Below are 24,715 nucleotides of genomic sequence, written 5' to 3'. Positions count from 1 at the left end.
GGAATATTATTTGGCAATAAAAAGGAATGAAGTAGTGATGCATGCTACAACATGGAGGAACCTTGAAAACATTACACAAAGTGAAAAACCAGTCACAAAAACCACATAATATATGTATGTGAAATTTATATGAAATGTCCAGAATAGGCAATCTATAGAGACAGAAAATAGATCAGTGATTGCCTGGGGTGGGGGAGGGTAGAGGAAGGAGTGAGAAGTGACTGGTAATGGGTACAGAGTTTCTTTTGGAGGAGATGAAAATGTTTTAAAATGTACTGTAGTGATGGGTGAACAACCTGTGAATATACTAAAATCCACTGAATCTACACTTTAAGTGGATGAGTTATATGGTATGTGAATTCTATCTCGATAAAGCTGTTATTTACAAAAGGAAATTATATTTTTAAAAATACTATGCTACAGTGTTCATTGCAGCTCTATTTACAATAGCCAGGACATGGAAGCAACGTGGGTGTCCATCGACAGATGAATGGATAGAGAGGATGTGGCATATGTACCTGATAACTATTACTCAGCCATAAAAAGAAAACAAAATTGAGTTATTTGTAGTGAGGTGGATGGACCTAGAGTCTGTCATACAGAGTGAAGTAAGTCAGAAAGAGAAAAACAAATACTGTATGCTAACACATATAGATGGAATCTAAAAAAAAAAAAAAAAGGTCATGAAGAACCTAGGGGCAGGACGGAAATAAAGACGCAGACGTACTAGAGAATGGACTTGAGGACACAGGGAGGGGGAAGGGTAAGCTGGGACAGATTGAGAGAGTGGCATGGACATATATACACTACCAAAAGTAAAATACATAACTAGTGGGAAGCAGCCGCATAGCACAGGGAGATCAGCTCGGTGCTTTGTGACCACCTAGAGGGGTGGGATAGGGAGGGTGGGAGGGAGGGAGATGCAAGAGGGAAGAGATATGGGGATATACGTATATGTATAGCTGATTCACTTTGTTATAAAGCAGAAAATAACACACCACTGTAAAGCAATTATACTCCAATAAAGATGTTAAAAAAAAATCTTTTTCAAACCCACAAAAATTTAATGAAAAAAGTGGCATTGGTTTTTATTTTCACCAAATCTCTTTAACGTCTTGTTTAATTTATTGCCATATCTGTTTTGGTGTTTATTGTGTTGGAAAATACTATTTTGCTTGGAGTATATGAAATAAATTCAGCTTCACACAGAAAAAAAAAAAACAACTGTGCTAACAACAACAAAAACTTTTGCAAATCCAATACAGCTCATGGGTCATCCATTTGCAGCCCCTCGAAGTCCATACGTGGACTCAGTCTCGACTTGGTTCCCATTATCCTTCCCCCCAGGACACTGAGTCAAACCTCAGGTACAATTTATCTCTGAAAGTGAGCAGATATTTTCTCTTATAAGAAAACAGAAACGGTTGTACACAACATTTATTGTTTTTGCATTTGCTGCCAGGAATGTTCTCCACAAGTTCGGGGTCAAGTTGTAGATAGTGATCTGTGACTCTCGAAGCATGACTCTCTTCCTGAGTCCGTACCTGGACTCAGTCTCCACTTGGCTTATTTGGGTTGGTTTAAGCTGTAAGCTGATTCACACCTTTCTACACAAGCTGTGTATACATTCCAAACACAGACCATCTATCACCCTGGTGGTGAAACCTGACAAGAACAACATAGAGTGGTTTATAGGACTTACTGATTTTAACTTGGCTAATGTCCCAAACTAGTTAGGAGATAAGGCAGTACTCAGCAAACTTCTGTTATTTGCCTACCATTGTCACAGTTTTTGTTGCATGTATTACTATTGTTTGTAATTAATAATTTTCTTTAAACCTATTTCTTTTTTTTTGAATTTTATTTTATTTATTTTTTATACAGCAGGTTCTTATTAGGTATCTATTTTATACATATTAGTGCATATATGGCAATCCCAGTCTCCCAATTCATCCCACCACCACCACCACCTCCCCTGCCACTTTCCCCCCTTGGTGTCCATACGTTTGTTCTCTGCATCTGTGTGTCTATTTCTTCCCTGCAAACCACTTCATCTGTGCCATTTTTCTAGGTTCCACATATATGCGTTAATATACAATATTTGTTTTTCTCTTTCTGACTTATTTCACTCTGTAGGACAGTCTCTAGGTCCATCCACGTCTCTGCAAATGACCCAGTTTCGTTCCTTTTTATGGCTGAGTAATACTCCATTGTATGTTACCACATCTTCTTTATCCATTTGTCTGTCGGTGGGCATTTAGGTTGCTTCCATGACCTGGCTATTGTAAATAGTGCTGCAATGAACATTGGGGTGCATGTGTCTTTTTGAATTATGGTTTTCTCTGGGTATATGCCCAGGAGTGGGATTGCTGGGTCATATGGTAATTCGATTTTTAGTTTTTTAAGGAACCTCCATACTGTTCTCCATAGTGGCTGTATCAGTTGACATTCCCACCAACAGTGCAACAGATGCCCATTCTAACTGGTGTGAGGTGATACCTCATTGTAGTTTTGATTTGAATTTCTCTAATAATTAGTGATGTTGAACTTTGTAAGTTGAGCACAGCTTTTCATGTGCTTCTTGGAGAAATGTATGTCTTCTTTGGAGAAATGTCTATTTAGGTCTTCTGCCCATTTTCTGATTGGGTTGTTTGTTTTTTTAATATGAGCTGCATGAGCTGTTTGCAAATATTTTCTCCCATTCTGAGGGTTGTCTTTTCATCTTGTTTGTAGTTTCCTTTGCTTTGCAAAAGTAAGTTTCATTAGGTCTCATTTGTTTATTTTTGTTTTTATTTCCATTACTCTAGGAGGTGGGTCAAAAAAGATCTTGCTGTGACTTATGTCAAAGAGTGTGCTTTCTATGTTTTCTTCTAAGAGTTCTATAGTGTCCAGTCTTACATTTAGGTCTCTAATCCATTTTGAGTTTATTTTTGTGTATGGTGTTAGGGAGTGTTCTAATTTCATTCTTTTACATGTAGCTGTCCAGTTTTCCCAGCACCACTTACTGAAGAGACTGTCTTTTCTCCATTGTATATCCTTGCCTCCTTTGTCATAGATTACTTGACCATAGGTGTGTGGGTTTATCTCTGGGCTTTCTATCCTGTTCCATTGATCTATATTTCTGTTTTTGTGCCAGTACCATATTATCTTGATTACTGTAGTTTGTAGTATAGTCTGAAGTCAGGGAGTCTGAGTCCTCCAGCTCCGCTTTTTTTCCCTCAAGACGGCTTTGGCTATTCGGGGTCTTTTGTGTCTCCATACAAATTTAAGACTTTTTGTTCTAGTTCTGTAAAAAAAAAAATGCCACTGGTCATTTGATAGGGATTGTATTGAATCTGTAGATTGCTTTGGGTAGTATAGTCATTTTCACAATATTGATTCTTCCAACCCAAGAACATGGTATGTCTCTCCATCTGTTTGTGTCATCTTTGATTTCTTTCATGAGTGTCTTATAGTTTTCTGAGTACAGGTCTTTTACCTCCTTAGGTAGGTTTATTCTTAGGTATTTTATTCTTTTTGTTGCAATGGTGAATGGGATTGTTTCCTTAATTTCTCATTCTGATCTTTCATTGATAGTGTATAGGAATGCAAGAGATTTCTGTGCATTAATTTTGTATCCTGCAACTTTACCAAACTCATTGATTAGCTCTAGTAGTTTTCTGGTGGCATGTTTGGATTCTCTATGTATAGTATCATGTCTGCAAACAGTGACAGTTTTACTTCTTCTTTTCCTGTATTCCTCTTATTTCTTTTTCTTCTCTGATTGCTGTGGCCAAAACTTCCAAAACTATGTTGAATAATAGTGGCGAGAGTGGACCTCCTTGTCTTATTCCTGATCTTAGAGGAAATGCTTTCAGTTTCTCACCATTGAGAATGATGTTTGCTGTGCGTTTGTTGTATATGGCCTTTATTACGTTGAGGTAGGCTTCCTCTATGCCCACTTCCTGGAGAGTTTTTATCATAAATCGGTGTTGAATTTTGTCAAAAGCTTTTTCTGCATCTGTTGAGATGATCATATGGTTTTTATTCTTCAGTTTGTTAATATGGTGTATCACATTGATTGATCTGCATATATTGAAGAATCCTTGCATCCTGGGATAAATCCCACTTGATCATGGTGTATGATCCTTTTAATATGTTGTTAGATTCTGTTTGCTAGTATTTTGTTGAGGATTTTTGCATCTATATTCATCAGTGATGTTGGTCTGTAGTTTTCTTTTTTTGTAGTATCTTTGTCTGGTTTTGGTACCAGGGTGATGGTGGCTGCATAGGATGAGTTTGGGTGTATTCCTTCCTCTGCAATTTTTGGAAGAGTTTGAGAAGGATGGGTGTTAGCTCTCTCTAAATTCTTGATAGAATTCATCTGTGAAGCCATCTGGTCCTGGGCTTTTGTTTGTTGGAAGATTTTTAATCACAGTTTCAGTTTCAGTGCTTGTGATTGGTCTGTTCATATTTTCTATTTCTTCCTGGTTCAGTCTTGGAAGGTTATACCTTTCTAAAAATTTGTCCATTTCTTCCAGGTTGTCCATTTTATTGGCATAGAATTGCTTATAGTAGCCTCTTATGATACTTTGTATTTCTGCTGTGTCCATTGTAACTTCTCCTTTTTCATTTCTACTTTTATTGATTTGACTCCTCTCCCTCTTTTTCTTGATGAGTCTGACTAAAGGTTTATCAATTTGTTTATCTTCTTAAAGAACCAGCTTTTAGTTTTATTGATCTTTGCTATTGCTTTCTTTGTTTCTATTTCATTTATTTCTGCTCTGATCTTTATGATTTCTTTCCTTCAACTAACTTTGGGTTTTGTTTGTTCTTCTTTCTCTAGTTCCTCTAGGTATAAGGTTAGATTGTTTATTTGAGATTTTTCTTGTTTCTTGAGGTAGGCTTGTATTGCTATAAACTTCCCTCTCAGAACTGCTTTTGCTGCATCACATAGGTTTTGGATCGTTGTGTTTTCGTTGTAATTTGTCTCTAGATATTTTTTGATTTCCTCTTTGATTTCTTCAGTGATCTCTTGGTATTTAGTAATGTATTGTTTAGCCTCCATGTGTTTGTGTTTTTCATGTTTTTTTCCCTGTAATTGATTTCTAATCTCATAGCGTTGTGGTCAGAAAAGATGCTTGATATGATTTCAGTTTTCTTAAATTTACTGAGGCTTGATTTGTGACCCAGGATGTGATCTATCCTGGAGAATGTTCTGTGTGCACTTGAGAAGAAAGTGTAATCTCCTGTTTTCGGATGGAATGTCCTATAAATATCAATTAAATCTATCTGGTCTATTGTGTCATTTAAAGCTTGTGTTTCCTTATTAATTTTCTGTCTGGATGATCTGTCCATTGGTGTAAATGAGGTGTTAAAGTCCCCCACTATTATTGTGTTACTGTCGACTTCCTCCTTTATAGCTGTTATCAGTTGCCTTATATATTGAGGTGCTCCTATGTTGGATGCATAAATATTTACAATTGTTATATCTTCGTCTTGGATTGATCCCTTGATCATTATGTAGTGTCCTTCTTTGTCTCTTGTAATAGTCTTTATTTTAAAGTCTATTTTGTCTGATATGAGAATTGCTACTCCAGCTTTCTTTTGATTTCCATTTGCATGGAATATCTTTTTCCATCCCCTCACTTTCAGTCTGTGTGTGTCCCTAGGTCTGAAGTGGGTCTCTTGTAGACAGCATATATATGGGTCTTGTTTTTGTATCCATTTAGCGACCCTGTGTCTTTGTTTGGAGCATTTAATCCATTCACGTTTAAGGTAATTATCGATATGTATGTTCCTATTACCATTTTCTTAATTGTTATGGGTTTGTTTTTGTAGGTCCTTTCCTTCTCTTGTGTTTCCCACTTAGAGAAGTTCCTTTAGCATTTGTTGTAGAGCTGGTTTGGTGGTGCTGAATTCTCTTAGCTTTTGCTTGTCTGTAAAGCTTTTGATTTGTCTGTCAAATCTGAATGAGATCCTTGCCGGGTAGAGTAATCTTGGTTGTAGGTTCTTCCCTTTCATCACTTTAAATATATCGTGCCACTCCCTTCTGGCTTGTAGAGTTTCTGCTGAGAAATCAGCTGTTAAGCTTATGGGAGTTCCCTTGTATGTTATTTGTCATTTTTCCCTTGTTGCTTTCAATAATTTTTCTTTGTCTTTAATTTTTGTCAATTTGATTACTATGTGTCTCAGCGTGTTTCTCCTTGTGTTTATCCTGCCTGGGACGCTCTGTACTTCCTGGACTTGGGTAGCTATTTCCTTTCCCATGTTAGGGAAGTTTTCAACTATAATCTCTTCAAATATTTTCTCGGATCCTTTCTCTCTCTCTTCTCTTTCTGGGACCCCTATAGTGCGAATGTTGTTGTGTTTAGTGTTGTCCCAGAGGTCTCTTAGTCTGTCTTCATTCTCTTTTCTTTATTCCACAGCAGTGAATTCCACCATTCTGTCTTCCAGGTCACTTATCTGTTCTTCTGCCTCAGTTATTCTGCTATTGATTCCTTCTAGTGTATTTTTCATTTCAATCATTGTATTGTTCATCTCTGTTTGTTTGTTCTATAATTCTTCTAGGTGTTTTTTCTTTAATCCTTGTAGGTCTTTGTAAACATTTCTTGCATCTTCTCGATCTCTGCCTCCATTCTGTTTCCGAGGTCCTAGATCATCTTCACTATCATTATTCTGAATTCTTTTTCTGGAGGGTTGCCTATCTCCACTTCATTTAGTTGTTTTTCTGGGGTTTTATCTTGTTCCTTCATCTGGTACAGAGTCCTCTGCCTTTTCATTTTCTTTAAATTTATTTTATTATTATCATTATTTTTAATTTATTTTTGGCTGCATTGGGTGTTTGTTGCTGTGCGCGGGCTTTCTCTAGTTGCGGCGAGTGGGAGCTACTCTTTGTTGCAGTGCACGGGCTTCTCACTGCGGTGGCTTCTCTTGTTGCGGAGCACGGGCTCTAGGTGTGCGGACTCAGTAGTTGCAGCTTGCAGGCTCTAGAGTGCAGGCTAAGCAGTTTCGGCGCACGGGCTTAGCTGCTCCACGGCATGTGGGATCTTTCTGGACCAGGACTGAAACCCATGTCCCCTGCATTAGCAGGCGGATTCTTAACCACTGCGCCACCAGGGAAGTCCTGCCTTTTCATTTTGTCTGTCTTTCTGTGAATGTGGTTTACATTCCACAGGCTGCAGGATTGTAGTTCTTCTTGCTTCTGCTGTCTGCCCTCTGGTGGATGAGGCTATCTAAGAGGCTTGTGCAAGCTTCCTGATGGGAGGGACTGGTGGTGGGTAGAGCTGGGTGTTGCTCTGGTGGGCAGAGCTCAGTAAAACTTTAATCTGCTTGTCTGCTGATGGGTGGGGCTGGGTTCCCTCCCTGTTGGTTGCTTGGCCTGAGGCGACCCAGCACTGGAGCCTACCCGGCTCTTTGGTGGGGCTAATGGCGGACTCTGGGAGGGCTCATGCCAAGGAATACTTCCCAGAACTTCTGCTGCCAGTGTCCTTGTCCCCACCGTGAGCCACAGCCACCCCCCACCTCTGCAGGAGACCCTCCAACACTAGCATGTAGGTCTGGTTCAGTCTCACCTGGGGTCACTGCTCCTTTTGCCGGGTCCTGATGCGCACACTGCTTTGTGTGTGCCCTCCAAGAGGGGAGTCTCTGTTTCCCCCAGTCTTGTCGAAGTCCTGCAATCAAATCCCGCTAGCCTTCAAAGTCTGATTCTCTAGGAATTCCTCCTCTCATTGCCGGACCCCCAGGTTGGGAAGCTCAGAACCTTCACTCCAGTGGTGGACTTCCGTGGTATAAGTGTCCTCCAGTTTGTGAGTCACCAATCCAGCAGTTATGGGATTTGATTTTATTGTGATTGCGCCCCTCCTACCGTCTCATTGCGGCTTCTCCTTTGTCTTTGGATGTGGGGTATCTTTTTTGGTGAGTTCCAGTGTCTTCCTGTCGATGATTGTTCAGCAGTTGGCTGTGATTCCAGTGTTCTCGCAGAGGGAGTGAGAGCACGTCCTTCTACTCCGCCATCTTGAACCAATCTCAGGTCTTTTTTTTTTTTTTTTTTTTAACTTAAGTGTATTTATGAACCTAAAGCAAAAGCCAGTGTCTCTTGCCATAAATAGAAGATCCGTCTTAAAAAGAAACCCAGTGAAAACAGAAGGTTGTTGTTACAGATACCGTTGCCTGACAGGGCTCTGAGCGAGCCTGAGGCCTCATTGTTAAACTGGGAGATTAGAGGGGGTTACGTGGATGTTAAGGACCTAAAACTTTCTTCTTGACTTAATCAGAATGGTTAAACTAGAATGGAAGAGGGTAGATGTCACAGAGGCCCTTGGTCTATTTCTTCCACAACTATAGGAGCCTAATGTGCTCTTCACCTCTTGGGCCTTGAGACAGATGAAGCCCCAGTTCTTTCCAAGTTTAAGGTTGTGGATCAAAATGTATAGGAACGAAGTAACATACAAAGCGCGTTGCAGTTCCTGGATCGTGGTAAACACTTAGTACTTTAATGTTGCCCTCGTAGTTGTTATTATTGTAGTTATTATTACTTTATTATCCCAGAGCAGGGACTGGGTCCTCTGGGAAAGGTGGGGGTTGGGTTAGTCTCTGAACATCTGTCCTACAGCCGTGATGGCCTGGACAGGCACATGGAGCTTGATTTCCATCAGAGAGCAGAGGCAGTGGTGTTAAGAGAGTAAAGCCCTTAATGCTTTGGCCAGGCAGGTGAGGAATGTGACTGTGTCAGACAGTTAGGTCAGGAGTGAACACGCCTGGGTAAGTCTAAGATCTCTGTGTAGATATGAAAGTCTGGCGTTATTCATTTCGATATTCAGTGGTGTTCTAGGCGCTGTGCTGGGCTTGTCGGGAATACAGTGCTGCTACCTTCAGGAGGACTGTGATCTCATGGGAGTGAGAAGCCACAGGACAAGCAACTATGTCACAGAGTGGAACGAGGAGAATTTCTTTCTCTGTTGGTTGCAAATGATACACATCCAGCTTGTATTAGCATAAGGAAGAAAGCAAATTTATTGGTTCCCATATCTGCTGAGTCCAGGAATAAAAGGCTTCAGGAATGGCTGGATCCAGGTGTTCAAACGATGTTGTCAGAACCTGTCTCCATCTTGTGGCTCTGCTTTTCTCTATGTTGGCTTTCTCCTCAGGCAGTCTCCCCATTTGTGATGCCAAATACTGCCAGCTTAGTAGTCTTAGCTACAAAGGAGGTCTCTTCCTCAGTTATTCCAACATAAAGTAACAGAATTGAGCCTAATGGTCCAAACTGGGGTCATGTGAGCCCCCCCCCCCCAGAGCTAGGGATGGTAGCCTGGCCACTCACACCAACTGAGACTGGGGGAGGGGTTCACCCGAGGAAATATCCAAGCAAGGGGAGAGGGTGCTGGGAAACAGGCAACACCCTGCCCAACACAGAGCCCCCAGAAAGGCAGAGGCTCTCAGAGGAGGGCAGGGCTCATTCCAGCCAGGGAGTCAGGACAGCTTCATGAAGGAGGTGGCCTTTGGCCAGTTGGGGCTCCAGGGATAGGGCTGGGGTGCTCCTTCAGCAGGTTCTGGCTCTGTATATGGGCAGAAGGAAGGAGGAAACGGGTATTTCCTGAGAAGCCATCATGTGCCAGGCTCTTTGACAACTATCTTGGTTAACGTCACAAGAACTCTGTCTGCTCACGCAGGTGGGAAACAGTCTCAGAGAGGTTAACCATTCCTGGCTGACCCACAGCTAGCACCCGGCACTCCTGGAGCCACCCTCACCCCGCTCCAGTCCATCTCCACCGAGCAGCTGGGGCGCTCTTTTCAGACCGCAGAGTTGACAGCATCTCGTCTCCACAGGTTCCAACTGTCCTAGGATTGAAACCCCACTCCTTAGCATGGCCCACAAGGCCCTGCGCGGCCAGCTCTGTTCATGTCCCCAGGCTCCCTCCTGATCGGCCTCTGCTCCTGCTGTCCCCTCACCCTCCCACCACCACTCCTCTTCTGTCCTTTAACTCAACTCCTCCAAGGACTCCCAGACTTCGGGGGCCCCCCTTTGTAATAACAGTAGCTGACAGGTGCCAGGCGTTAGTCCACACTCTCCATATTCTCATTCCTTTCAGGCTTCACATCAGCCCTGTGAGGTGGGGACCGTTATTGTCCCCATTTTACAAGATGAGGAAACTGAGGCACTGAGAAAGTGAATTGCTCAAAGTCACACAGCTAGAAAGTGGCAGAGCCGAGATTCAAAGCCAGACATTTCGCTCCAGAGTCCTCATTCTTAACCACTGCCCTCTACTGCCTCTGGGTACTCAGGGTCCCAATCCTTCCTATCACATTCTGTAACCAGTTGGTTAATCTCTGTCTCGGCACTCACAGCTAGTAATAATGGTAGCTAACATATTGAGCACGTAGCCTGTGCCAGGCACTGTACTTGGCACTTTTTATGTTTCACCTAATTTCACCCTCTCAGCAATCCTATAAAAACTAGGTACGGTTGTCCCCATTTTGCACACGGAGAACCTGAGGAGTTAAGAGTTTAAGTAACTTGTCCACTAAGCTGGAAATTCTCAGAGGGAAGAAACCTTGTCCATTGTGCTCATCATTGAGTCCAGAGGGGCTAATTCAGTGCCTGGCATACAGTAGGCACTCAGTAAATGCTTTGGGGTTGGTTGGATGGATGGATGATAAATGGCAAGAGGGAAGGAAGGAAGGGAGGGAGGGATAGAAAGAGGGCCTTCCTGTCCCCAGTGCCCATGCTCTGGCCGTGACTGGGAGATCCTGGGACGGGAGGCTGTTGTGGTATCTGAAGTGGCCGTCCCGGCTGTATCTGCAGGAGCCACGATGCACATAAAGAAGTACCTGCTCAAGTGCCTGCACCGGCTGCAGAAGGGCCCCGGCTACACATACAAGGAGCTGCTGGTGTGGTACTGTGACAACACCAACACCCATGGCCCCAAACGCATCATCTGCGAGGGGCCCAAGAAGAAGGCCATGTGGTTCGTGCTCACCCTGCTCTTCACCTCCCTCGTCTGCTGGCAATGGGGTGTCTTCATCAGGACCTACCTGAACTGGGAGGTCAGCGTCTCCCTCTCCATCGGCTTCAAGGCTATGGACTTTCCCGCCGTCACCGTCTGCAACACCAGCCCCTTCCAGTAGGTGGTCCTTGGAGTGAGGCTGGTCTCAGCGGGGCTGCATTTCTTTTTTTCCCTTCCTTCCAGCTTTCCTTCCTTCTTTCCCTTTTCCCCCTTTCTCTCTTTCTCTTTCCTTCTTTGTTTTCATCCCTTTGTAGCAAGTAAGATTCAAAATTCATAAACCTCCTAGGCTTAAAAAGAACCTCAAAAAATGCCTGGTCGTCCCTGCCTTCAGGCATGCCAGTGCCTATTTATGGATTCAATGTGTATTTATTGAGCACCTACTATTGCCAGGAACTTTTCTAGGCACCACGAATACATCAGTAACTAAAACAACATGCCTGCCCTCGTCACAGTCTACCAGAGAAAACAGACATTAATCTTTTTTTTCCATAAATATTGAATTCATTGTAATTATGAGGATTAAAATATATATATAGCAGCCGTACACTGAGTGCTTATGAAACACCGGGCAGCGTGCTGAGTGTCCTTCGGGTAATTCATGTCATTCTAATCCACACAACCGCCCTAGGGGTGGGCACTGCTATAGTAGCCCCAATTCATAGGTCAGGAAATGGAGGTTCAGAGAAGTGAGGGAACTTGCCCAGAGACACACAGTGAGCAACTGTAGAATTTGAATCCAGGCCTGATCTGACTCCAGAGCTGCCACTGTTTAACCACTTGATGGCAAGGCCTAGGAAGGGGACACCCAAGGACACCCAACCTAGTCAGGGTTGGGTTGAGGAAAGGCAGAGGGTCAGTCAGAGAAAAATGCCCCGAGGAATGAGTAGAAGTTAGCCAGGCAGAGTGAAGAGAATGCCCCAAGTGGGGGGCACAGCACATGCAAAGGTCCTAGGGTGAGACAGAGCTTGGTGCATTCAAGGACTTGACAGAAGGGCCAGCATGTCTGAGTCTCAGGGAACGTTCTTGTCCAAAAGAAGGTCCTGGAAGGGAATTCATATTTCCTGATTACATTTCCAGCTGTCAGAAAGTCACTTCTTTCTAGGAATAGGGCTGCTCTTCCTTGCTTGGGTGGTCTTTGAAGCTACTCGAGAAAACTCTTAATAATTATAATAATAACACACCCTGCTTTATAAGCATCACCTAATTGAATCCTCCAAAAGCCCTCTAGGGTAAATATTTCAACCCCCCCCCCATTTTGTAGATGAGAGAACAGAGCCTCAGAGAGGTTAACCTACCCAAAGTCACACAGATATTAAGTGACATGCCGGAATTCAAACCCAGAGCCCATGAATTCCAAAACAGGACTTAACCAAGCTCGACAGCAGCTGTGGACATCTAGGCTGTAATAGCAGCCCCTACCCCGCAGCCCGCCACCTACCCAATCCTCCTCTCCCTGTGTGCACAGAGGCAGCTGGTCTGATGGTCAGGGTACAGGTTGTGTCGTCATCTGAGGCTGGTGTCAGCTCTGGCAGATGTACACCTTCATACCAGGACTTGGGCCTGTGTCCAGGGTTTAGTGCTGTCTCCTGCAGGAAGTCCTCCAGCCAGAGCTGATACACACCACCCTGGAGACCACACTCTGGGGCAAGGTCTTGGATAAATTGGGTTTTGGAGTGACTAGGGTGCAGGGCCTGGGGCCCCCACCCAGGGCCTGGTGGGAACACCCGCTGGTGTGGACACATTTCTGCCAGACTGACTGGTCACCATTTCCAATATGGGAGCCTCAGGGGCTGAGAGAAGATCCTGGATCCCAGCCGCACAGTCCCATCTGCCTTCTCCCTCCTGAAACCGGCTCCTGTTCCCCAAATTGCTGCTGGAGAATTAGGATCACAGACCTGCCCCTCCCCCAACATTCTCTATCCCTCCTGGCAGGGAGAAGTCAGGGCCCCGTGCCTGCACAGCACACCTACTGGAGCCCGCCAAACCCGGGTTCCAATCTCAGCTCTGTGGCCTCATCAGTGGGATGAGCTCAGGAAGTCACAGCAACTCCCAGAGTTTCTTTATCCATATGTGGGGATGATTATAGAATTGTGGCAAAGATTAAATAAAAAGGTGTAGGAAGCACGTAGCACCTGGCACATGGTAAGTGATCAATAACTGTGAGCTCTTAGGATTCTTTCCCACTAGCCTGTGAATTTCATACGGAAAAAGACCCATTCTGTCTTGTTTGCCATAATATCCTCTGTGCCTTGCACAGTACTTGGCACATAGTAGATGCTCACCAAATACTGGGTGAATGAATGAGTGAGCAGGTGGGTGGAAGGATGCATGGATGATGCGTGGGTGGGTAGATAGAGAGGTGAGTGCTTGGGGTGGAGGAGCATTCTTCTCACATGTGGTGGCAGCCACACTGCAGTAGGAGGGGATCCCAGCCTACAGTCGTTCTGCTTTGAAGCTGCCTCTTGCCTCCCTGACTTGCCCTCTCTCCCACACAGGTACTCCAAAGTCAAGCATTTGCTGAAGGACCTGGATGAACTGATGGAGGCAGTCCTGGCGAGGATCCTGGGTCCTGAGCTCAGCCATGTCAACGCCACCAGGGCCCTGAACCTCACCATCTGGAACCACGTGCCCCTGGTCTTTATCGATGAGCAGAACCCCCGTCACCCGGTGGTTCTTGACCTCTTTGAGGACAACTACAATGGCTCAGCAAGCAGCACCCCAGCACCAGGAAGGACCTGCAGTGCCCACGGATGCAAAGTAGCCATGAAGCTAGTAAGTGGGCCCCAGGCACAGGTCAAACAATGGGCCCTAACTAGTGAGGCTGATGGGAGTTTCTTTCTTTAAATAATCTGGGTCTTGCTGGGGGAAAAACAGGCTGGAGCCGGTGCCGATTTTATATGTTTGCAGTGCTTTTTTAAAATTAGAAATAGTTGGTATGTTAGTCAAGACACTTTTGGATGCCAGTGACCCAGCTCAAACTAGCTTAAGCAAAGCAGGGAATTCCTTGGTTCACAAAATGAGAAGTCCAGGGGTGTATTAAGTTGAGATGTGTCTGGATCCAGGCGTTCAGATGCCGTCATCAGGAGTCCATCTCTCTCCACCTAGGTTCATCTCTTCTCTCAGTTGACTGTGCTCTCTGGCTGGCTCTCTCCACATGGAAGACCCTGGCAATGCCAGACATATATCCCACAAGCTTAGCACTCTTCCCAGAAACAAAGCTCTTCTTTCCAAATTGCCTCAGTGGAAGTCCTGAGACTGATCATCAGGTCACATGCTCACCCCTAAACCAATCACTGTGAGCTGGAGGACAGGCTTTCATGATTGGCCAGACCTGGGTCATGTACCCTGGAGCTGAGGAGGATGTCAGCCTTTATCAGACCACACGGACTGAGCCGGAGGGAAGGGGTGGCTTCCTGAAGGAGGAATTAAGTCTTTTTTTTTTTTTTTTTAACATCTTTATTGGACTATAATTGCTTTACAATGGTGTGTTAGTTTCTGCTTTATAACAAAGTGAATCAGCTATACATATACATATGTCCCCATGTCTCCTCCCTCTTGTGTCTCCCTCCCACCCTCCCTACCCCACCCCTTTAGGTGTTCACAAAGCACCGAGCTGATCTCCCTGTGCTATGCGGCTGCTTCCCACTAGCTATCTATTTTATGTTTGGTAGTGTATACATGTCCATGCCACTCTCTCGCTTCGTCCCAGCTTACCCTTCCCCCTCCCTGTGTCCTCAAGTCCATTCTCTATGTCTGTGTCTTTATTCCTGTCCTGCCCTTAGTTTCTTCAGAGGCTTTTTTTTTTTTTTTTGGTTCCATATATATGTGTTCGCATATGGTATTTGCTTTTCTCTTTCTGTCTTACTTCACTCTGTATGACAGACTCTAGGTCCATCCACCTCACTACAAATAGCTCAATTTCATTTCTTTTTACGGCTGAGTAACATTCCATTGTATATATGTGCCACATCTTCTTTATCCATTCATCTGTCGATGGACACTTAGGTTGCTTCCATGTCCTGGTTATTGTAAATAGAGCTGCAGGAAACATTGTGGTACATGACTCTTTTTGAATTATGGTTTTCTCAGGGTATATGCCCAGTAGTGGGATTGCTGGGTCGTATGGTAGTTCTATTTTTAGTTTTTTAAGGAACCTCCATACTGTTCTCCATAGTGACTGTATCAATTAACATTCCCACCAACAGTGCAAGAGGGTTCCCTTTTCTCCACGCCCTCTCCAGCATTTATTGTTTGTAGATTTTTTGATGATGGCCATTCTGACCGGTGTGAGGTGTTACCTCATTGTAGTTTTGATTTGCATTTCTCTAATGACTAATGATGTTGAGCATCCTTTCATGTGTTTTTTGGCAATCTGTATACCTTCTTTGGAGAAATGTCTATTTAGATCTTCTGCACATTTTTGGATTGGGTTGTTTGGTTTTTTGATATTGAGCTGCATGAGCTGCCTGTATATTTTGGAGATTAATCCTTTGTCAGTTGCTCCATTGGCAAACATTTTTTCCCATTCTGAGGGTTGTCTTTTCGTCTTGTTTATGGTTTCCTTTGCTGTGCAAAAGCTTTTAAGTTTCATTAGGTCCCATTTGTTTATTTTTGTTTTTATTTCCATTTCTCTAGGAGGTGGGTCAAAAAGGATCTTGCTGTGATGTATGTCATAGACTGTTCTGCCTATGTTTTCCTCTAAGAGTTTTATAGTGTCTGGCCTTACATTTAGGTCTTTAATCCATTTTGAGTTTATTTTTGTGATCGGTGTTAGGGAGTGTTCTAATTTCATTCTTTTACATGTAGCCGTCCAGTTTTCCCAGCACCACTTACTGAAGAGGCTGTCTTTTCTCCATTGTATATTCTTGCCTCCTTTTTCAAAGATAAGGTGACCATATGTGTGTGGGTTTATCTCTGGGCTTTCTATCCTGTTCCATGGATCTATATTTCTGTTTTTGTGCCAGTACCATACTGTCCTGATTACTGTAGCTTTGTAGTATAGTCTGAAGCCAGGGAGCCTGATTCCTCCAGTGCCGTTTTTCTTTCTCAGGATTGCTTTGGCTATTCGGGGTCTTTTGTGTTTCTGTACAAATTGTGAAATTTTTTGGTCTAGTTCTGTGAAAAATGCCATTGGTAGTTTGATAGGGATTGCACTGAATCTGTAGATTGCTTTGGGTAGTATAGTCATTTTCGCAATGTTGATTCTTCCAATCCAAGAACATGATATATCTCTTCATCTGTTTGTATCACATCTTTAATTTCTTTCATCAGTGTCTTATAGTTTTCTGCATACAGGTCTTCTGTCTCCTTGGGTAAAACATTCCTAGGTATTTTATTCTTTTTTGTTGCAATGGTAAATAGGAGTGTTTCCTTAATTTCTCTTTCAGATTTTTCATCATTAGTGTATAGGAATGCAAGAGATTTCTGTGCATTAATTTTATATCCTGCCAGTTTACCACATTCATTGATTAGCTCTAGTAGTTTTCTGGTAGCATCTTTGGGATTCTCTATGTGTAGTATCATGTCATCAGCAAACACTGACACTTTTACTTCTTCTTTTCTGATTTGTATTCCTTTTATTTCTTTTTCTTCTCTGATTGCTGTGGCTAACACTTCCAAAACTATGTTGAATACTAGTGGTGAGAGTGGGCAACCTTGTCTTGTTCCTGATCTTAGTGGAAATGGTTTCAGTTTTTCACCACTGAGAACAATGTTGGCTGTGGGTTTGTCATATATGACCTTTATTATGTTGAGGTAATTTCCCTCTATGCCTACTTTCTGGAGAGTTTTTATCATAAATGGTGTTGAATTTTGTCAGAAGCTTTTTCTGCATCTATTGAGTTGATCATATGGTTTTTCTCCTTCAGCTTGTTAATATGGTTTATCACATTGATTGATTTGCATATATTGAAGAATTCTTGCATTCCTGGGATAAAGCCCACTTGATCATGGTGTATGATCCTTTTAATGTGCTGTTGGATTCTGTTTGCTAGTATTTTGTTGAGGATTTTTTTTTTTTCTTTTTGGTTGAGCATTTTTGCATCTATGTTCATCAGTGATATTGGTCTGTAGTTTTCTTTTTCTGTGACATCTTTGGTTTTGGTATCAGGGTGATGGTGGCCTTGTAGAATGAGTTTGAGAGTGTTCCTCCCTCTGCTATATTTTGGAAGAGTTTGAGAAGGATAGGTGTTAGCTCTTCTCTAGATGTTTGATAGAGTTCGCCTGTGAAGTCATCCGGTCCTGGGCTTTTGTTTGTTGGAAGATTTTTAATCACAGTCTCAATTTCAGTGCTTGTGATTGGTCTGTTTATATTTTCTATTTCTTTCTGGTTCAGTCTCAGGAGGTTGTGCTTTTCTAAGAATTTGTCCATTTCTTCCAGGTTGTCCATTTTATTGGCATATAGTTGCTTGTAGTAATCTCTCATGATCCTTTGTATTTCTGCAGTGTCAGCTGTTACTTCTCCTTTTTCATTTCTAATTCTATTGATTTGAGTCTTCTCTCTTTTTTCTTGATGACTCTGGCTAATGGTTTAGCAATTTTGTTTATCTTCTCAAAGGACAAGCTTTTAGTTTTATTGATCTTAGCTATTGTTTCCTTCATTTCTTTTTCATTTATTTCTGATCTGATTTTTATGATATCTTTCCTTCTGCTAACTTTGGGGGTTTTTTGTTCTTCTTTCTCTGATTGCTTTAGGTGAAGGCTTAGGTTGTTTATTTGAGATGTTTCTTGTTTCTTGAGGTAGGATTGTATTGCTATAAATTTCCCTCTTAGAACTGCTTTTGCTGCATCCCATAGGTTTTGGGTCATTGTGTTTTCATTGTCATTTGTTTCTAGGTATTTTTTTATTTCCTCTTTGATTTATTCAGTGATCTTTTGGTTATTTAGTAGTGTATTGTTTAGCCTCCATGTGTTCGTATTTTTCACAGATTTTTTCCTGTAATTGATATCTAGTCTCATAGCGTTGTGGTCGGAAAAGATACTTGATATGTTTTCAATTTTCTTAAATTTACCAAGGCTTGATTTGTGACCTAAGATGTGATCTATCCTGGAGAATGTTCCATGAGCACTTGAGAAGAAAGTGTATTCTGTTGTTGGGATGGAATGTCCTATAAATATCAATTAAGTCCATCTTGTTTAATGTATCATTTAAAGCTTGTGCTTCCTTATTTATTTTCATTTTGGATGATCTGTCCATTGGTGAAAGTGGGGTGTTAAAGTCCCCTACTATGATTGTGTTACTGTTGATTTCCCCTTTTATGGCTGTTAGCATTTGCCTTATGTATTGAGGTGCTCCTATGTTGGGTGCATAAATATTTACAATTGTTATATCTTCGTCTTGGATTGATCCCTTGATCATTATGTAGTGTCCTTCTTTGTCTCTTGTAATAGTCTTTATTTTAAAGTCTGTTTTGTCGGATATGAGAATTGCTACTCCAGCTTTCTTTTGATTTCCATTTGCATGGAATATCTTTTTCCATCCCCTCATTTTTAGTCTGTTTGTATACCTAGGTCTGAAATGGGTCTCTTGTAGATAGCATATATACAGGTCTCGCTTTTGTATCCATTCAGTCAGTGTGTCTTTTGGTTGTAGCATTTAATCCATTTACATTTAAGGTAGTTATCAATATGTGTGTTCCTATTACCATTTTCTTAATTGTTTTGGGTTTGTTATTGTAGGTCTTTTCCTTCTCTTGTGTTTCCTGCCTAGAGAAGTTCCTTTAGCATTTGTTGTAAAGCTGGTTTGGTGGTGCTGAATTCTCTTAGCCTTTGCTTGTCTGTGAAAGTTTTAATTTCTCCGTTGAATCTGAATGAGATCCTTTCTGGGTAGAGTAATCTTGGTTGTAGGTTTTTCTCTTTCATCACTTTAAATATGTCCTGCCGCTCCCTTGTGGCTTGCAGAGTTTCTGCTGAAAGATCAGCTGTTAACTTTATGGGGATTTCCCTTGTATGTTATTTGTTGCTTTTCCCTTGCTGCTTTTAATATTTTTTCTTTGTATTTAATTTTTTTAATTAATTAATTTTATTTTATTTATTTATTTTTGGCTGTGTTTGGTCTTCGTTGCTGCGCGCAGGCTTTCTCTAGTTGTGGTGTGCAGAGGCTACTCTTCGTCACAGTGCACAGGCTTCTTATTACGGTGGCTTCTCTTGTTGCAGAGCACAGGCTCTAGGCGCGTGGGCTTCAGTAGTTGCAGTAGCTGTGGCGCATGGGCTTAGTTGCTCCGCGGCATGTGGGATCTTCCCAGACCAGGGCTCAAACCCTACAGTGGCAGGTGGATTCTTAACCACTGCGCCACCAGGGAAGTCCCTGTATTTAATTTTTGATAGTTTGATTTATATGTGTCTTGGCATGTTCCTCCTTGGATTTATCCTATATGGGACTGTCTGTGCTTCCTGGACTTGATTGACTATTTCCTTTCCCATATTAGGGAAGTTTTCAACTATAATCTCTTCAAATATTTTCTCCGTCCCTTTTTTTTTTCTCTTCTTCTTCTGGGACCCCTAAAATTCAAATGTTGATGTGTTTAATGTTGTCCCAGAGGTCTCTGAGACTGTCCTCAATTTTTTTCATCCTTTTTTCTTTATTCTGCTCTGCGGTAGTTATTTCCACTATTTTATCTTCCAGGTCACTTATCCGTTCTTCTGCCTCAGTTATTCTGCTATTGATTCCTTCTAGGGAATTTTTAATTTCATTTATTGTGTTGTTCATCATTGTTTGTTTGGTCTTTAGTTCTTCTAGGTCCTTGTTAAATGTTTCTTGTATTTTCTCCATTCTATTTCCAAGATTTTGGATCATCTTTACTATTATTCCTCTGAATTCTTTTTCAGGTAGACTGCCTATTTCTTCTTCATTTGTTTGGTCTGGTGGGTTTTTACCTTGCTCCTTCATCTGCTGTGTATTTTTCTGTCTTCTCAATTTTCTTAACTTACTGTGTTTGGGATCTCCTTTTTTCAGGCTTCAGGTTCATAGTTCCCGTTGCTTTTGGTGTCTGCCCCCAGTGGGTAAGGTTGGTTCAGTGCATTGTGTAGGCTTCTGGTGGAAGGGACTGGTGCCTGTGTTCTGGTGGATGAGGCTGGATCTTGTCTTTATGGTGGGCAGGACCGCATCCGGTGGTGTGTTTTGGGGTGTCTGTGGTCTTATTATGATTTTGGGCAGCCTCTCTGCTAATGGGTGGGGTTGTGTCCCTGTCTTGCTAGTTGTTTGGCATAGGGTGACCAGCACTGTAGCTTGCTGGTCGTTGAGTGGAGCTGGGTCTTAGCTTGAGATGGAGATCTCTGGGAGAGCTTTCGTCATTTGACATTACATGGAGCCAGGAGGTCTCTGGTGGACTAATGTCCCGAATCCGGCTCTGCCACTTCAGAGGATCAGCCCTGACACCCGGCTGGAGCACCAAGACCCTGTCAGCCACATGGCTCAGAAGAAAAGGGAGAAAAAAAAGAAAGAAAAAGAAAAGAAAAGAAAGTTATTAAAATAAAAAATATATTATTAAAAATAAAAAAGTAATAAATAAAAGAAAGAAAAAAAGAAGAGAGCAACCAAACCAAAAAACAAATCCACCAATGATAACAAGCACTAAAAACTATACTAAAAACAAAAACAACAACAAAACGGACAGATAGAACCCTAGGACGAGTGGTAAAAGCAAAGCTTTTGGGAAATCTGAGGTCTTCTGCCAGCGTTCAGTAGGTGTTCTATAGGAGCTGTTTCACATGTAGATGTATTTTTGATGTATTTGTGGGGAGGAAGGTGATCTCTACATCTTACTCCTCTGCCATCTTGAAGCCACGGCTGTTATTTTTGACAGAAGAGCATTCAAAGGCTTTGCTGATAAATAGTGCTTGTAGTAGTACAACTGAAACAGCAGAAATGCAGAACTTGTCAACGTTAAAAGTGCCAAAATCACGTTCTTATTGATCCTACTCATTAGTCTGCAGTGCTCACTTGGTTGTCTTTTGAAAGTAACCCAGCTGGTTTCATCTTTTTTGGTAAGAACATAATCTTGTTTTCTGTGAACAAAAAGATGTTTCTCAGCCAACAGCAGCAGCAATGAGGAATTAAGTCTTATTATCAAAAGACAGAGGCATAAATATCGGACAGGTGAAAAACCACAGCTATGCAGTACAGTCATTGCCAAAGCATAACTGGGATGCTGGGATGCCCGCAAGCCAGCAGTAGGAAGAAGGTTCCCTGTCTGTGCCCCGGGATCCCCTGGGAGCTCTGTAACTGCTCAGGTCCCTGGGCCCCATTCCTGGAGAATCTGAATGGGCAGTTCTGGGCCCAGACCCAGGAATCTGTCTTGTTAATAGGCTCCATGGTGATTCTGATGATCAGCCTTGTTTGGGGACCCAGGCTGGGGCTAGACACTCCCGAGAAGGATGCCACTGCCTCCCGTGCCCCCCATGTGGTCAGGACTTCCACAACCCAGCTGCCCCCCGCTCCATACAAAACAGCACGAGGCTCCAGAGGCCCAGTGCCCGCTCTGACCCAACGCCCTACTACTTTTTGGTGCAGTTAGCAGGCTTCCTGTGTCCATGTCCTCATCTGTAAAGTAGGCGTGGTCCTGGGGGCTGCACCAGCTCTCAGGGTCAGGCCCCACGTGTGTTTGTGAGTGCATGTTGTGTGGGTGTGCAAGTGGGCTGGGGACCTCAGTGTCTTCATGATGATGGGGCAGGGCTGCTGTGAGAATTGATGAGATAATAGAACTAAAGCCCTGAGTTGGGAATTCCCTGGCAGTCCAGTGATTAGGACTCTGAGCTTCCCTTGCAGGGGACCCAGATTCTATCCGTGGTCGGGGAACTAAGATCCTGCAAGGTATGGGGTGTGGCCAAAAAAAAAAAGTCCTGAGAACAGAGCCCAGGACAGAGTGAGCCTTTTATATATATATATATATATATATATATTTATTTATTTATTTATTTATTTATTTATTTATTTATTTATTTATTTATTTTTGGCTGCTTTGGGTCTTTGTTGCTGCATGCGGACTTTCTTCTAGTTGCAGCGAGCGGAGGCTACTCTTCGTTGCGGTGCGCAGGCTTCTCATTGCCGTGGCTTCTCTTGTTGCGGAGCACGGGCTCTAGGTGCACAGGCTTCAGTAGTTGTGGCACGTGGGCTCAGTAATTGTGGCTCCCAGGCTCTAGAGCTCAGGCTCAGTAGTTGTGGCGCACGGGCTTAGCTGCTCCGTGGCATGTGGGATCTTCCCGGACTGGGGCTCAAACCCGTGTCCCCTGCATTAGCAGGCGGATTCTTAACCACTGCACCACCAGGGAAGTCCCGAGAGTGACTCTTAAGTAGTATCATCTCCCTGAGGTGAGATGAGGACCTCCAGGAACTGGCATGAGGACAGCGCCCCATGCCGGCCTGGAGAGGGCTGTCTCAGAACTAAGGAGAAGCTTCTCCCTCAGGCCTCCTTGGTTCCCACCAGGAGGACCAATAGAGGCAGAGTGGCCAAGGCTGGAGTGTCAGGGCCTAGCCTGTCCTGTGTCTACAGGGGACCTGGGCTTCATGGTGGAGGGGCCTGCGCCCCTCTGTCGGCTCAAACTGACGAGGCCCGGGTCCTTCTCCCAGCCGAGGGGTGGGCAGACCTGGAGTCTTGGGTCCTTCATGGTCCACACAGCCTCCAGGGAGCTGCCTCTGGATGTCTGGGGAGGGGGCTGGGAAGGGAGTCAGGGGAGTGGAGGGTCCGAGTGTGTGCTGTAGATGTGCCCACGTGAGCATGAATGTGGTGCCGCTTGCGTAAATCAAGGTACGTGGACGTGTGTGTGGAGTTGTGACCCCAGGACATCATGTGACTGCAGGTGTCGGAAAGCGGGGTCTGTGTATGCGTGTGTGCGTGTGTGCGTTCCCTTGTGCCTGAGGCTATGTTATATGGGGGTGGCAGGTGCTGCCTGTGAGTCCTTGTGACTGCAGAGCTGTGTGTGAGGGGACAGCCTGAGCCTTGTGACCGTGCGTGCAAACACACTCCCCCCGGCCCAGCCATGGGCAGCCCCCGCACCCAGGCGCCCCCTGAGGAAGGGCAGCTGGCAGCGCACTCGCCGCCCTGGCCCTCAGGGCAGAGGCCTGGCAGCAGCCCCCGCCCACAGGAACCTCTCTTGCCCCCGCAGTGCAGCCACAATGGGACCACATGCAATTTCCGGAACTTCAGCAGCGCCACCCAGGCAGTGACGGAGTGGTACGCCCTGCAGGCCACCAACATCTTCGCACAGGTTCCAAACCAGGAGCTGGTGGCCATGGGCTACTCCGCCGAGCAGCTGATCCTGGCCTGCCTCTTCGGGGCAGAGGCCTGCACCTACAGGTAGGAGCCGCCGGGCCCCCTGCAGCCAGGGTCCACATCCCGGTCCACACCCCTGCTTGGCCACTCAGCCCGCACCACAGTTTTCTGTGCCCAGGTGTCTTTGGTTTTCTGGGGGCAGAGCCTGAGACAGGGATGTGCTGAAGGCCCCATCACGTACTGAGGGAATCGCTTTAGGGAAAGTCTGCAGGAAAGAGGACTGAGCTAAGGGAGGCTGTGGCCACAGGTGACGTCTAGGCCTGACCTGATCCACGGGGAGCGTAAACCGCACCACAGAGTTGACCTCCCTTAAGCGGAGGGCGGGGGCGGGGGCGTGGGAGCAGCCCCTTGTACGTGCCCCCATCAGTTACTCACTGGCTCTGTGCCACCCCCAGGAGGATGGGCCGGGGTCTCCTAATTTCCCAGGCAAGGTGGCGGGAGAAGGGGCGGCTGTGAGCTGTTAGCCTCCAATACCCCGCAGCTGGGGATCTGTGCAGGTACCCCAGCATCTACTGCCCTCGGTTTTCTCATCCTAAGACAGGAACAGTAACCATAGCCACTTCCTAGAGTTCCTGTGAAGAGTAAATGAAAGGGGGGACTTCCCTGGCAGTCCAGTGGTTGACACTCCGTGCTTCCATGGCAGGGGGTGCGGCGTTCGATCCCTGGTCAGGGAACTAAGATCCCACATGCTGTGTGGCCAAAAAACAAAAAAATTTTTTACCCTTCCCCCTCCCCATATCCTCAAGTCCATTCTCTAGTAGATCTGTGTCTTTAAGCTGTGACAAAGTGAGAGAGTGGCATGAACATATATACACTACCAAACGTAAAATAGATAGCTAGTGGGAAGCAGCCGCATGGCACAGGGAGATCAGCTCGGTGCTTTGTGACCACCTAGAGTGGTGGGATAGGGAGGGTGGGAGGGAGGGAGACGCAAGAGGGAAGAGGTATGGGAACATATGTATACGTATAGCTGATTCACTTTAAAGCAGAAACTAACACACCATTGTAAAGCAATTATACTCCAAAATGTTAAAAAAATATGAAAGGAATTCATAGTGACAAAAGTACATTATGCAGATAACTTCCCCAAAAAAATTTTTTTTTAGAAAAAAAAAAAGGAAATGAAGCGGCTCATGTCAGCACTTAGGGCCCTGGAAGTCTTCACTGTAAACACCTTTTTCCCAAACAACCCCCAATGTTGAAAAGATGGCAGAATGAGGGCAGGGTCAATCCTAAAAGCCTGTGTCCTCTTACAAATAGCCCACAGATCTCCCCCTCCTTCCCCTCCCCAGCTTCTGACCATCCAGACCCTGGGCCTGAGAGCCAAGCTCTGTCCCCGAATTGGGGCAGCCGGCAGAGGGGCTGCAGGTCGGCTGGCGGGTCACGGGAAAAGGAAGGGGCTGGGTACAGACAGAGCTGCTGAAGCCCCAGCGCCCCCTCCTGGCTTCCTGGCCAGGCGTC

General features: G+C 44.3%; 1 protein-coding gene across 1 annotated transcript in view; it reads left to right on the top strand.

Annotated features, from left to right (window-relative positions):
- Positions 1 to 24,715, top strand: part of SCNN1B (sodium channel epithelial 1 subunit beta) — a 76,609-nt gene that overhangs the window by 33,633 nt on the left and 18,261 nt on the right. The window contains exons 2-4 of the mRNA XM_082671627.1: positions 10,784 to 11,102; positions 13,481 to 13,757; positions 23,088 to 23,278. Coding sequence (XP_082527753.1) covers positions 10,792 to 11,102; positions 13,481 to 13,757; positions 23,088 to 23,278 — 779 coding nt within the window. The 5' untranslated portion in view covers positions 10,784 to 10,791. The remainder of the gene's footprint in view (positions 1 to 10,783; positions 11,103 to 13,480; positions 13,758 to 23,087; positions 23,279 to 24,715) is intronic.

Source organism: Grampus griseus (assembly GCF_964374135.1).
Source record: "Grampus griseus genome assembly, chromosome: 14".
NCBI classification, from domain to species: Eukaryota; Metazoa; Chordata; class Mammalia; order Artiodactyla; family Delphinidae; genus Grampus; species Grampus griseus.
This window is presented reverse-complemented; position numbering and strand designations above follow the sequence as displayed.